Below are 14,765 nucleotides of genomic sequence, written 5' to 3'. Positions count from 1 at the left end.
AAAAATAGAACTTTGTTTTGGTAGTACTTGTTCACTTGGTTTTTATTTTTTGTGCAAAAAGCATGAAAAAATTGAAATTTTGAAAAAAAACAAACAATATTTTATACTTTATGCTATAAAACATATCCAATAAAAAAATAAGAAAAATCTTTCTATATCAATTCAGGCCAATATATATTCTGCTACATATTTTTGGTAAACAAAAAACCAATAAGCGTAAATTGATTGGTTTGTGCAAAAGTTATACCGTCTACAAACTATGAGATGGATTTAGGGAATTTATATTTTTTTATTAATTTTACTAGTAATGGTGGTGATTAGCGATTTTTAGTGGGACTGTGACATTGTAACAGACAAATCTGACACTGACACTTTATGGGGACCAGTGACACAGTGGTTAGTGCTACAAAAATGCACTGGCACTGTACTAATGACACTGGCAGGGAAGGGGTTAACATCAGGGGCAATCAAATGGTTAAATGTGTTCCCTGGGAGTGCTTTCTAACTGTAGGGGGGGGGGGGTGCTTTGACTGGGGGATGACAGAGATCTGTGTTCCTGCTTAGGAGAAGCACAAGATCTCTATCTTCCCCTCTCACAGAATGGCGATCTGACTTCTTAAATAGGCAGACTATTCTGCCTCTCTTGGGAATGATCGCGGGGTGCCGGCGAACATAGGGTCTCCTGGACCCGCTGATCGTTTTCTGCTGTGTCCAATAACAGACCCAGAACTAGAAATCACATACAGGTACGTGATTTCTCCCAGGAAGGCTGCCCTGCTGCAGTATATATGTGTGGGGCGGTCCAGAAGAGGTTAAACATTCACAGTGGCAGAGGAAAAAGTATGTGAGCCTGCAGACATATTACTTCAACAAAAGCTTATAGGAGTCATTTGTTTGCATACCTGGAGTCCAATTAATTAAATGCATCTGGGGGGGTGGTTTAGAGCTACTCTGATTGATAAGACACTCAAACATTTTAAGACTGCTGTTCATAAGAAGCATTAGCTGATGTGAACCATGCCTTGCAAAAAAGAGTTATTTGAAGACATGTGATCAAGAGTAGTTGATCTGCATAGGACTGGAAAGGGATACAAAGCAACCTCAAAGTGTTTAGGCATCCATCGGTCAACAGTTAGAAATTGTCTGTCAATGAAGACAGTTTGGTACTGTGGTTGCTGGGCGCCCAGCTGAGATGACTCCCAAGGCACAACATAAAATCTTCAAAATCTTCAATCTTCAAGAACCCACAAGTAATGGCTAAAGGCTTAAAGACATCACTAGAACTGGCAGATGTCCCTGTTTATGAGTCTAACATACGTAAGTCTTTAAATAACTTAAAGAGGAAGTAAACCCTGATGAGTTTACTAACTCTTTGATTCCCTGCAAAGGTAAAGCATAATGGACTACTATGCATCACATAGTAGTCCATTATGTGTCACTTACCTGACACACGAGTCAGCGAAGTCACCGCTGTCCCCTGTAGTCCGGAGCATCCATCTTCTCGGTGGGTCTCGCTGCTCCGCCGCTGTCATTCGACGAAGTCGCAATGACGTCACTCCCGCGCATGTGCACGGGAGCCATCACTCGCGGCATATCGCCATTGACAGCGGCGCGCGCCGCTGTCTACGCCGCATGTGCCGTAGACAGCGGTGGCTGTGTTTTGCCAAATATCTCCTAAACCGTGTAGGTTTAGGAGATATTTCTTGGACGTACAGGTAAGCCTTGATCTGGGCTTACCTGTAGGTCAAAGTGGTTTGTAAGGGTTTACAACCACTTTAACCTACCTGTTCAAAGTAATATTTTTGTTTTTTATTTTTGTTTAAAAATAACAAACATGTTATACTTACCTGTCCTGTGTAATGGTTTTGCACAGAGAAGGGGCTCAGGTAAGTATTAGGAAGGCTGCTGCACACAGAAGGTTTTTAATCCTAATGCATAGACTGCATTAAGATAAAAAAAAAACTTTTACCTTTTAGAACCACTTTAACCACTTAATAACCGCCCTATAGCCGAATGACGGCTTTAGGGCGTTTTCTTAACTGTGGGAGGCCATCATATGACGTCCTCCCAGAATTCCGCTCTCGCGCGCCCCCTGGGGCGCGCACTCGAGAGCATCCGTGACCGCCGGGTCCACAGGACCCGGCGCATCACGGATCACGGTAAACGGCCGCTCGTCGCGGCCATTTACCACGTGATCGCTCCGTCAAATGACGGAGCGATCACTTGTAAACAAACCGGCGTCATGTTATGACGCCGGTTCCTCCCTCCCCCTCTCTGTACCGATCGGAACAGCGGAGGGGGAGGAGATCGGTGTCAGCAGCGATGTGGGCTGCATCTGCAGTGCCCACATCGCTGCTCACCGAAAATTAACCCCTCAATTCCCTGCAAATACTCTGCAATACCCTGCCATTACTCTGCATTACTCTGCAATACCCTGCCATTACTCTGCATTACTCTGCAATACCCTGCAATACCCTGCATTACTCTGCATTACTCTGCATTACCCTGCATTACTCTGAATTACTCTGCATTACTCTGCATTACCCTGCAATACCCTGCATTACTCTGCATTACCCTGCATTACTCTGCATTACTCTGCAATACCCTGCAATACTCTGCAATACTCTGCAATAGTCTGCATTACACTGCAATACTCTGCAATACCCTGCCATTACTCTGCATTACTCTGCATTACCCTGCATTACTCTGCAATACCCTGCAATACCCTGCAATACTCTGCAATACCCTGCAATACTCTGCAATACTCTGCAATACCCTGCAATACCCTGCAATACTCTGCATTACCCTGCAATACTCTGCAATACCCTGAAACGCTCTGCAACACCCGCCAATACCCTGCAACACTCTGCAACACTCTGCAATGCTCTGCAACACCCACCAATACCCTGCAACACTCTGCAATGCTCTGCAACACCTGCCAATACCTTGCAACACTCTGCAATGCTTTGCAACACCCTCCAATATCCTGCAATGCTCTGCAACGCAATACTCTGCAACGCCATACTCTGAGATACCCAGCCATACTCTGATATACCCAGCCATAGTCGGTGATACCCTGCAATACCCAGCCATAGACACCCCCCCCCCCCCCTCCCGCCGCCCTCCGGTGCTTCTACCGACTCGCCAATACTATCAAATTCAGAATCTTTTTTTTTTTTTTCAGGCTTCCCAGCTTAGAGGTGAGATGCGGGGTCTTATTGACCCCACATCTCACTGTAAAGAGGACCTGTCATGCCATATTCCTATTACAAGGGATGTTTACATTCCTTGTAGTAGGAATAAAAGTGATCAAAAAATTTATTTTTGGGGAAAAAAATGTCAAACTAAAATAAATAAAGTAAAATGAACAATAATTATTTTTTTTTTTTTTAAAGCGCCCCTGTCCCCATGTGCTCGCATGCAGAAGCGAACGCATACGTAAGTCCCGCCCACATATGAAAACGGTGTTCAAACCACACATGTGAGGTATCGCTGCGTACGTTGGAGCGAGAGCAATAATTCTAGCCCTAGACCTCCTCTGTAACTCAAAACATATAACCAGTAAAAAAAATTAAATCGTCGCCTATGGGGATTTTTAAGTAGCGACGTTTGGCGCCATTCCACGAGCCTGTGCAATTTTGAAGAGTGACATGTTAGGTATCGATTTACTCGGTGTAACTTCATCTTTCACATTATGCAAAAATTGGGCTAACTTTACTGTGTTTTTTTTTTTTAAGCACAAAACAGTTTTTTTTCCAAAAAAAAGCATTCAAAAAATTGCTGCGCAAATACCGTGCGAGATAAAAAGTTGCAACGACCACCATTGTATTCTCCAGGGTGTTTGCTAAAAAAACATATATAATGTTTTGGGATTCGATGTAATTTTTTAGCAAATAAATGATGATTTTTACATGTAGGAGAGAAATGTCAGAATTGTCCTGGGTGCTCCAGAACGCCTGATGGCGCTCCCTGCATGTTGGGCCTCTGTATGTGGCCGCACTGTGTAAAAGTCTCACACATGTTGTATCGCCGTACATGGGAGTAATAGCAGAATGTGTTTTGGGGTGTAATTTGTGGTATGCATATGCTGTGTGAGAAATAAACTGATAATATGACAATTTTGTGAAAAAAAAAAAAAAAAAGTAACAAAAATCTTGATTTTGCAAAGAATTGTGGGAAAAAATGACAACTTCAAAAAACTCATCATGCCTCTTACTAAATACCTTGGAATGTCTTCTTTCCAAAAAGGGGTCATTTGGGGGGTATTTGTACTTTTCTGGCATGTTAGGGTCTCAAGAATTGAAATAGGCCGTCAGTACTTCAGGTCTGATCAATTTTCAGATATTGGCAGCATAGCTTGTGGACTCTATAACTTTCACAAAGACCAAATAATATCCACCAATTTGTACTTATTTTTACCAAAGATATGTAGTGGTATAAATTTTGGCCAAAATTTATGAAGAAAAAATTACTAATCTGCTAAATTTTATAACAGAAATGAAGAAAAATTCATTTTTTTACAGAATTTTCTGTATTTTTTCTTTTATAGCACAAAAAATAAAAAACCCAGCGGTGATTAAATACCACCAAAAGAAAGCTCCATTTGTGTGAAAAAAAGGACAAAAATTTCATATAGGTCCAGTGTTGCATGACTGAGTAATTGTCATTCAAAATGTGAGAGCACCGAAAGCTGAAAATTGGTCTGGTTATTAAGGGTGTTTAAGTGCCCAGTGGTCAAGTGGTTAAATCAACAGATGTTTTTTGTATGGTACCTGAAAGACAGTGATAAGGGCTTGAGGAAAAGTATCAAAGGTGCTCCTCCTGACTTCAAGGTCTTCAAAGTCAAACTTTCCGCCAAACATTTGCATCCCAAGAAGAGCAAAAATAATCATGAAGAGGAATAGAAGGAGGAGAAGGGATGCTATGGAGCGGACAGAGTTCAGCAAAGAAGCCACCAGGTTGTTTAATGATGTCCAGTATCTGAAACACAAAGGCAGCAACAGGTAAGAAAATAAGAAAAATGTCTCAAAGTAGACAATAAAAACTTATGAGGCATCTCTCTTTTTATAACTTGCTTCAGGATAAGTGTACTTTTGTCAACCTAATTTCTTAAGATGGGAAACGGAGATAAGTTCCACCTTCACATTATAATGGCTTTCAGCGTTGGGGACACGTTTCAAGCTGCATGCTGTACTAATCTATGAGAATTGTCAAAAATACATTTTAGATGGTACATTACACCCTATAGATTATCTAAGATGAATCCAGCTAATTCTCCGAAATGTTGGAGAGACTGCGGAGTGCGGACTCACTGGCAATATTTTTAATATATTGTGGCTCTGCCATAAGCTATTGTGCTATTAGAAAGATATCTTCCAATTGGCATCAGAAACCAATTAACCAGAATTAGCTTTATTGAATATTGGTATTGAAAATATGCCCCATCCTCTCAGACACTCATATTCTCTTAGCAGCTAGACTCAATATATTGAGGCAATGGAAAACGGCTAACCCTGGCTTCTGTTCAGAAACAATTGCTATGGTGCAAACTCACTGTACCTATGAACTTATGTTAGCTTCCAATATAATTAAACTGTATCATCTAGATGGCAGCCTTGGCTCACATGGTATAAGGATAGACATACACTGAGTGACCTGACACAATCTCAATAAATGCTCTGTAAAAAGATATATTGGTATTTTTATTTCCCTGGTTGACTCCTGTAGTTGTACTACTGTACTGTTAATATGGTTTCCTTTTACTTGATATTAATGCCTTACTCCCAATGTCTGTAAATATGGATTATTATAATCCCCTTTGTTGTTTAACATATTAAACTTTAATATAATATAAAAATATATTGAAAATAAGAAAAATGCATAGTACCAATCTGTGCAAAAGGCAAAATATAAAAGTTTCAAACATCCAAAATCACTTGGTATGACATTGCTAGCCCAAAACATCACCAAGAAAATGGATGACATATTTATTCAGTAAACTTTTCATGAGGACAACATGGGTGCTGTCATTGCTGACCTTTCCTTCTGAAAATTCTAGTTTCCTGGGCCCATCGCAACAGGACAGACACAACAAGCAATTGCTTGGGGCCCCCGAGCTGGCCTGGGGCCCCAGCTGCCCCACCGGCCACTGCTTCCTATAAGGCGGGGGTTCTAATAACATTTTCCTGGGCCCCATCTGGTCTACAGAGGGGTCCAGGAGATGAGCGCAGTGTTTGGACTATTTCTTCTTTTTTCGGGCGCATGTACATAAAGCTGCCCCGCACATTGTTCTGCTAGTTAATTAGTCCCGGCTGCTGCTGCCCACTGCCTTCCCTGGCGGAATTATACTACGATGCTCTGCTTAGCTCGACCTCCGGTTTTCAGATGCCAACTGCTGAGACTCAGGCGAGGTGACAGGCGGCTCAGTGGATAAGAGAGAGGGAGCAAGAACCTGAAGGACAGTGACGCATGGCTGCACATGCACTGCACACAGTGAGTGGAGCACAGAAGTTGAATCCTTCACTGTGTCTCACTAAGCCCTTGTACACATGGTCGGAGAATCCGTCAGAATGTGTCCTATCGGACCGTGACGCCGGATAATCCGACTGTGTGTGGTATGCATCGGACTGATTCCGTCGGAATATTCATCGGACCCAATTTTCCAACATGTTGGAAATATTTCCCGACCAACTGGGCTGATCGGACATACTCCGATCATGTGTAGAGAATTTTGATCGGACCAAGTGCCACGCATGCTCAGATCAAATTCCTACATCAAAGCTATTGGCTACTAGCCTGAATGTAGTCCCATCGTAACGAAATTACGTCATCACGTTCTGATAGATCGGATTTTTCGCCAACTTTGTCCGACCGTGTGTATGCAACAGTTTCGGACAAAATCCGATGGGCAAAATTCGACGGATTTGGTTGTGGAAATCTCCGACCGTGTGTACGGGGGCTTAGGCTTACACACAGCATAGCAGGTCATGGTTATCAGCATTATGATACTCATGCAGGCAGCACAGTCTGCATGTGTTCTGTCATGGATCTGTTACAGTGTGTCCTATTGCTGTTTGGTGCTTAATTTGTTATGACCGTACTGGGTTATAGTTTGTAACAAACAGTACAGCCTTAAGTTAACAAAGTCAGCTCCCAAAAGCCAAGTGACACTGAGATCCATGACAGTGCACATGCTGACTGTGCTGCCTGCGTGAGTATCATAATGCTGATAATCATAAGATGCAGTGTGATGTTACTTTACATTTGCGTTCGGAGCAGTAAACAGGTGCCCCTGAACAACCCCCTCTAACCGCTTCCTGTCCAGCAATGTACTAGTACATTGCTGGATTGGAATGGTGATATCTTGGTCATCACTGCAGCAATGATCAAGATATAATTTTTTAGCCATGACAAGTCTGCACAAAGTAAAAGTAATCCTAGTTGCTAAGAAGCCCCTGGATTACTTTTTACAGGCAGTGGAAGGGGGTTCCACCACCGTCCGTCCATCACCTTTACTGGGCTCTCCCATGTCATCAGGGGTCCCATTAAAGATGTGAGCAGCAACATCTAGTTCCTGTGACACAGTATGCGTGCATATGTAAACAGTGACAAATCTGCAGAGGTTGGGTCAGGGAAGAAGCCAGGGGTGGGGTTGAGGGCGGGGTTAAAAGGGGCCCCGTTGGGTAGGCTGTATGGGGCCCCATGATTTCTAACAGCGGCCCTGTCAGCACGGTACAGGAGATTCAGTTTCCTGTTCCCGGCCGGACTGACAGGAAGTGCACACATTGAGTGCTCACTTCCTTTCAGTCTGGCTGGCCGGGAACAGAAAACTGAATCTGTTAATATGAGTGAGTGTGTGTGTGTATGTTTTAAGTATGTTGGATTTAGTTATTGTGCACTTTTTTAATGTATATTTGATTTTATGGTACAGTGTTTTTTTTTTGCAAATGTTCACTTGTTGAAATTCTATGCACATTATATGCAACAGCAGTATTTGTGCTGTAAACCTTTTTTATTTATATAAAGTGTTGGTGAACTTAAACTGTATCGCTTTGCTGTGATTCCTGTAGGCTTTTCGTGTGTGCGGGGGGGGGGGGGGGGGATATAATGTTTATTGGCTAAATTGAGTAATTAACCTACAACAAGTGTTTCACTTATAGCAAATTGCTTAAAAGAAACCTTTACTGAGGGAAGAATGTAGGCTGCCTTAACTGTCCTTCCCTGTTGGCTGCCTGGCTATCATATACTGTTTCGGTTGACTGCATTCACGGTCAGTGGTTAAGAAATATATTGAATTAAATTTTAACGCAAATTTTCGCCAAGATTACGTATTTATACAGTAATGCATTTTATAATATATAATATATTATATATATATATATATATATATATATATATAGATAGATAGATAGATAGATAGATAGATAGATAGATAGAGATAGATAGATATATATAAAACATATTATATTAATATATAATTTATAATATATTTATAAATTAGACAAATAAAATGGGACAAGACAAATAAGTTTGAAACAGAAGAAAAAGCTGGGGGGTACTGATATACAGTATGTTCATGTAATAAGACCTCTATATGCAAGCACTACAAAAATAACCTCAATGAAGAGCCATATCAACCAATTATATAGAAAGCATATTCACGTTTGCTGTCCACTGTAGAAATGTGAAGCAATATATTGCACATAATATCTCACAGTTTTCACAAAATATCTCCCCCATAGTAAAATAATTTATAGAATTAATATAAAAAAGCTGGGCAAACCATATTTTCCACATTGAACTGAAACATCACCATGGCTTTGAGAACTGTGTGTTTCACTAAAAACGAAAAGACACACAAATCTGCAGTAGACCTTAAAGCGATAGTAAACTGATGCAAGTGCTCCCCTATAGTTTAAAGGTGTTCACACTATTCCAACACAGAGGTTGCATGACTTCTGATCTGGCTTTGCCCTGTTCATGACCGACTTCCATGCTGTTTCAATGAACGGCAGGGATGGACTGGCCATCGGGACTACCGGAAGATTCCCGGTGGGCCGATGGCTCAGTGGACCGGTTTCAGCGGCCTCCTATTGCCTCAGAGGTCCGTGGTGATCTACTCGTTAATCGTCGACAGCTGGAGCCTGATGGGTAGATCGAGATTTAGCCAGTACGCAGAGTAATGCAGGAAGCGCCTGTCTGTAATAAGTTCTCTCTCTTATGTCACGCATCGCTGTTTGCTCCCCAGCGGCCCCTCCTCTCTTTTCGTCTATCCCAGATGATGTCACAAACCAATGGGGATAGACGAGAAGAGAGAGAACTTCTCACAGACAGGATCTTCCTGGGCTACTCTGCGTGCTGGCCATGCTAGTAAATGATCAATAATGTGCCATGTGCCCTGATGTGCCCCATAATGTGCCCTGATGTGCCCCATAATGTGCCCCATAATGTGCCCTGATGTGCTATGTGTCCCATGCCCTGATGTGCCCTGAGCCCTGATGTCCTATGTGCCTTGATGGGCTGATATGTGTCCTGATGTGCCCTGTGCCCTGATGTGCCCTGATGTGTCCCATGTCCCCTGCCCTGATGTGCCATGTGGCCTAATGTGCCTCATGCCCTGATGTGCTATGTTCCCTGATGTGCTCTGATGTGCTCTGATGTGCCCCAATGTGCCCTGATGTGCCCCGATGTGCCCTGATGGGCCCTGATGTGCCCCGTGCCCCGATGTGCTGTGCCCTGATGTGCCCCGTGCCTGATGTCTTGTGCCATGATGTCCTGTGCCCCGGTGTGCTGTGCCTCAATAGATGAAGGATGAACAAACTCTGGACAGCCGCACTCTGGATCAGATGAAAAGTAAAAAGTGCCTTTTATTTCTTCAAACTAAAATAACCTCACGTCACACAAATAACAGCGACAAAGAGAGAAAAAGAAAAACAAAAATTTCTGACGCGTTTCACGCTAAACCTAGCGCTTACTCATAGCTAGCTCTCTGCTATGAGTAAACGCTAGGTTTAGCATGAAACGCGTCAGGAATTTTTGTTTTTCTTTTTCTCTCTTTGTCGCTGTTATTTGTGTGATGTGAGGTTATTTTAGTTTGAATAAATAAAAGACACTTTTTACTTTTCATCTGATCCGGAGTGCGGCTGTCCAGAGTTTGTTCATCCTTCATCTATTTGGTTTGTGCAATCAGCCTGCACCTGGGACCCTTACCTGCTTGGAGAGTGAGCAGTCTTTTGGTAAACTGACCTGGAGCGGTGGTTTCCCATTTTTCTTGTTGATTTTCTGGATTTCATTGCGTGCTGTGCCTCAATGTCGTGTGCCCTGATATGATGTGCTCTGATGTACTGTGACATGTGCCCTGATGTCCTGTGTCCTGATGTGCTATACCCTGATGTACTGTGCCCTGATGTGCTCTGCCCTGTACCCTGATGTGTCGTACCCTTATGCCCTGTACCCTGATGTGCTGTGTCCTGATGTGCTATACCATGATGTGCTGTGCCTTGTGCCCTGATGTGCTGGGCTCTGTACCCTGATGTGCTGTACCCTGATGTGCTGTGCTCTGTATCCTGATGTGCTGGGCTCTGTACCCTGATGTGCTGTACCCTGATGTGCTGTGCTCTGTATCCTGATGTGCTGGGCTCTGTAACCTGATGTGCTGTACCCTGATGTGTTGGGCTCTGTACCCTGATGTGCTGAGCTCTGTACCGTGCCCTGATGTGCTGGGCTCTGTACCGTGCCCTGATGTGCACTGCACCCTGATGTGTTGTGCCCTGGGCCGGTCTGAATGAAGTCCAGGGCCACTATTTTTAATCTTGGATAGAGTGGAGAAGGGTTATGCCATGTGTAAAGTTTTTATTGCTGTGTTCCCTTTTATTTCCATTGACTTTAACTGGGCTTATGTATGAGTGTTTTTCTTGATATTAAAGGACATGGTACAAGCTGATATAAATCTCTGAAACTTAAATGATGTCTACAGAAGGGCAGTTACTAAATAGAGTTACATTCTGGTCTGTGTCTGTTTGTGTATATTCAAACATTTTACTTCATAAGTTTTACACCTTGAACATTCTCCTGTGTTATTACCGTGTAATCTTGAATATTCTAAGTAGCCGAATGCAACGCAGGACAGATATTCCAAGAGGGGACATGATATCGCTGGCCACTAGCATGACCTCAAGCAGTCCTGTGCAGACTACGAAGCTGTCAAACCGGTTGAAAAGTGACATAAAATATGACTGGAAACCAAGGGCATAAATTTTTACAATCATCTCCATGGTGAAGAGCGCTAATAGCACTTCATTCGCGATGTCTGCAAATGAGGAAAGATACAAAAAAATTTTTTATGCATTTATGTTGCAAAAGGGGTAGCCAAATGAATACAGTAGCAGTTACAAATATAATTATTTACATGCACATGAACTTTAATGGCATCTCAGTCTTAGGCCGCGTACACACGGGCGGATTGTCTGTCCAACTTAGTCCGCTGAACCGTGTTTCAGCGGACAATCCGCTCGACTTTTTCAGCGGACTGTCTGACGAACAAAGTCTTACGGAATTTCCGAAATTTTGTCCGTTCAAACTTGGTTTTGTCCGTCCAAACTTGGTTTCAGCGGACAGTCCGCTCGTGTGTAGGCAAGTTGGACGAACTAAGTATGGCGCATGCTCAGAAAGGATTTACACGGCCGAAGGTTGCATTGCAGTGTATAGGACATCGTTTTTCTAGTCCCGTCGTACGTGCTGTACACGTCATCGCGCACGCTTTCAGCGGACTGTCTGTTCATCGTGTGTGGTCAAGTCCGTTCATGCAAATTTTGAACGGACTGTCTGTCGGATTGTCTGACAAACTTAGTTGGCCAGACAATCCGCCCGTGTGTACGCGGCCTTAGTCTGTAGGGTTCAATATTGAGTTGGCCACCCTTTGCAGCTATAACATTGCCATAGACACACTCCTAAACCTCGTGGACAGCCTTCCCAGAAAAGTTGAAGCTGCTATAGCAAAGGGTGGGCCAACTCAATATTGAACCCTACGGATGCCATTAAAGTTCATGTAAAGGTAGGCGTCACAATACTTTTGACAATATAGTGTATGTTCCAGTTATGCTCTCCATCTGCAAGAAGCCTAAACATCTTCTCCTGCCGGACCTAAAGCCTGACACATTGGCTTTGTTGAAGCTGGCCATAGATGGATTGAATCCTGCTGAACTTCATAGTTTCATAGTTGGTAAGGTTGAATAAAGACACCAGTCCATCCAGTTCAACCTGAGTGATTGTCTACAATTGTCCCTGTCCATTGCACACTCACATTGATCCCTACCCTCAAGGAGCCAACAATCCAAGGTCCCCATTCATATACTAGGGCCAATTTTTTTTATTTTTTTTTAGACAGAAGCCAATTAACCTACCTGCATGTCTTTGGAAGGAAACCAGAGTACCTGGAGGAAACCCACACAGGCACAGGGAGAACATGCAAACTCCAAGCAGATAGTGTAGTGATTGGGATTATGAACCAGCAACCCTTCTATACTGCTAGGTGAGAGTGCTAACCACTACACCACTGTGTCACCATCCCACTGGATCGAATCCTGCTGAACTGGCCAAGATTTGATCCATCTATGGGCAGGCTGATTGTCTTAAGTCGATCCATTGATCAACTTGGGAAAAACCAGAATGTCATATTTTTAGCAGCTATAGCCACTAGCAATAATCACTATGTGTTCTCTCGGCCGGGATGGTCCCCCCCCCCCCCCCTCCACTGGGAGAACAAAATATCTCTGTGGAAGGGATTACCCCATCTGCATTGACTGTGGTTGCAGTAAAGAAAATCGCATAATCTATGGCTTGCTATTGGTAATGGCCAGGGTGTTGCAGAAAGTTGATATACTGTAAGGGTTTTTATGCTGATATACTTTTATTATAATGAATACCAATGGTGACACACAATGAGGTTGATTTACTAAAGGCAACTACACAGTGGCACTCTGCACATGCATTTGCTCCACAGCTTAGCAGATAAGGGGAAGCTTCACTTTTCGAAAATACACCCAATCACATGCATTGAAAAATAGAACAGCATGTTTTGCTTCCCCATGATTGGATGATCGAAGTCAGGAGAGCTTCCTCTCATTTACTAAGCTATGGAGCATTTGCCCTGAAGAGTGCAACTGGACTCTGCTTTCACATCTACATATTTTAAAGTAAATAGAAGAACAAAGATTTTAAAGCAGCCCCCTTCCTCCTCTAAAGAACACCAAATGTATATAAAACACTGTAGGTAAACAATTGCACTTACATACATTATGTCCTTACACCTTTCAGTTTACATTTAGCCATTTTTATACTGCCCCTGGTCCACCCCTATGCCACCATTTTCAAAACAATTGGTGGCTGGCTTCTACTTCCTGTGCCAGCCCATTGATGATATTGCACCTCATCAGGGAGTATAATTGCACTGCGTATATTCAAGATGAAAAATACAAGCATTCACATGCCCCATCTTGTTCATTCACCCAACGATAATACTGTGAGGCATAGATGTATGCTGGTATGCATTTTTGTGGAAGCCAAGAAAGGTCCTTGATAACATATTGCAGCTTACCAGTTCTTAGATGTGGTGACTGAATTTGTTTTCTTTTTCAGTCTAAGAACATTTTCAGCATGCACAGATAACACTCTCACCAAACTGGAAACAGAAAACAATTTTATCTTTCTCATATAAACTTCTAATTGTATTAACCCTAATGCAATGGAGATGAATAAAGTCACACATATGAAGTCTAGCTTGGGTGGCAACCATGGTACCTTCCATAGATAATATGGAGGAGTGAGTGTCTTTTTTGCAAGATTACAAGATAAAAATAAAGAAAAAAATACCTGAAGAAAGGAAAATAATGCAGGCATCTCATCTAAGGACTAGTAAGCTACAATATATTTAATTTTGTTTTCAGGTTTAGAAAAGCTTTAATTAACAGCTAACTATACAAAAAAGCATTTTAGACTGATAACCAGTAGCTTAAAAAGATTTTGTTATATCAATATTTTTCTACAGTTGGAAATGTGGCTCACCTTGGGCTTTTGTTAGAGAGTCGGGCTGATGGTGGTGCTCAGTTGCTATAATGACAGTGTTAAGAAGAATCATAATAATGACAAGCCAATAGAAGAAGCGGGATTTCACAAGATCTCGACTTTTTCGGCGAAGCAGTCTATGCCAGTGGCGCCACTGACGGCTAGGGAAAGGTATAATCAAACACGAAGATGTTACTGGTCAATGTTGTATAGTATGAAAACATGGCTTATTTTCAGACTATTTCAACTTTTTTCAATATGCTCTCACTCACAAAAAGGCGATACATTTGTTGATCCCCTCTATTTCATAGAGACTGTCGGTTTCTGAACCACCTTCCTCAAGCTGTGAGAATCCTAAAAGCAAGAATGTATATTTAATGGAGCAGTAATAAATTCTTCCTTCAATATATGCTTACTGGCCAGCTCTCACCATCTCTTGGTTCCATGTCTGGATCCATAACTTCTGCATGCGTAATCCAGTCCAAATACCCACGCAAGTCCTCATCCATTGCCTGCTGCTCTCTCAGCATCTGGAATGCACCTCGTGATTTGGCCTTTTCTCGCTCCTTGGTAAACTCACTATGGAGGACCCACAAGTTTAGGTATAGCATCTCTAAAAAAAATTATAGCTACAAAACCTCCTATGTAAACCTATTGTAACTGTGGTAATGTCTTTCCAGGTAAAAAGTAGATATACATATTTC

General features: G+C 42.5%; 1 protein-coding gene across 2 annotated transcripts in view; it reads right to left on the bottom strand.

Annotated features, from left to right (window-relative positions):
- Positions 1–14,765, bottom strand: part of CACNA1S (calcium voltage-gated channel subunit alpha1 S) — a 223,094-nt gene that overhangs the window by 120,716 nt on the left and 87,613 nt on the right. For both annotated transcript variants that reach the window (XM_077481482.1, XM_077481483.1), the window contains exons 9-13: positions 14,492–14,640; positions 14,334–14,415; positions 14,062–14,222; positions 11,083–11,308; positions 4,773–4,980 (exon numbers count right to left, since the gene is read on the bottom strand). In XM_077481482.1, the coding sequence (XP_077337608.1) occupies positions 4,773–4,980; positions 11,083–11,308; positions 14,062–14,222; positions 14,334–14,415; positions 14,492–14,640 (826 nt within the window). The remainder of the gene's footprint in view (positions 1–4,772; positions 4,981–11,082; positions 11,309–14,061; positions 14,223–14,333; positions 14,416–14,491; positions 14,641–14,765) is intronic.

This window comes from Lithobates pipiens, unplaced genomic scaffold (assembly GCF_037356315.1).
Source record: "Lithobates pipiens isolate NorthernLeopardFrog02 unplaced genomic scaffold, aLitPip1_a1.2 Scaffold_16, whole genome shotgun sequence".
Classification (NCBI taxonomy): Eukaryota; Metazoa; Chordata; class Amphibia; order Anura; family Ranidae; genus Lithobates; species Lithobates pipiens.
This window is presented reverse-complemented; position numbering and strand designations above follow the sequence as displayed.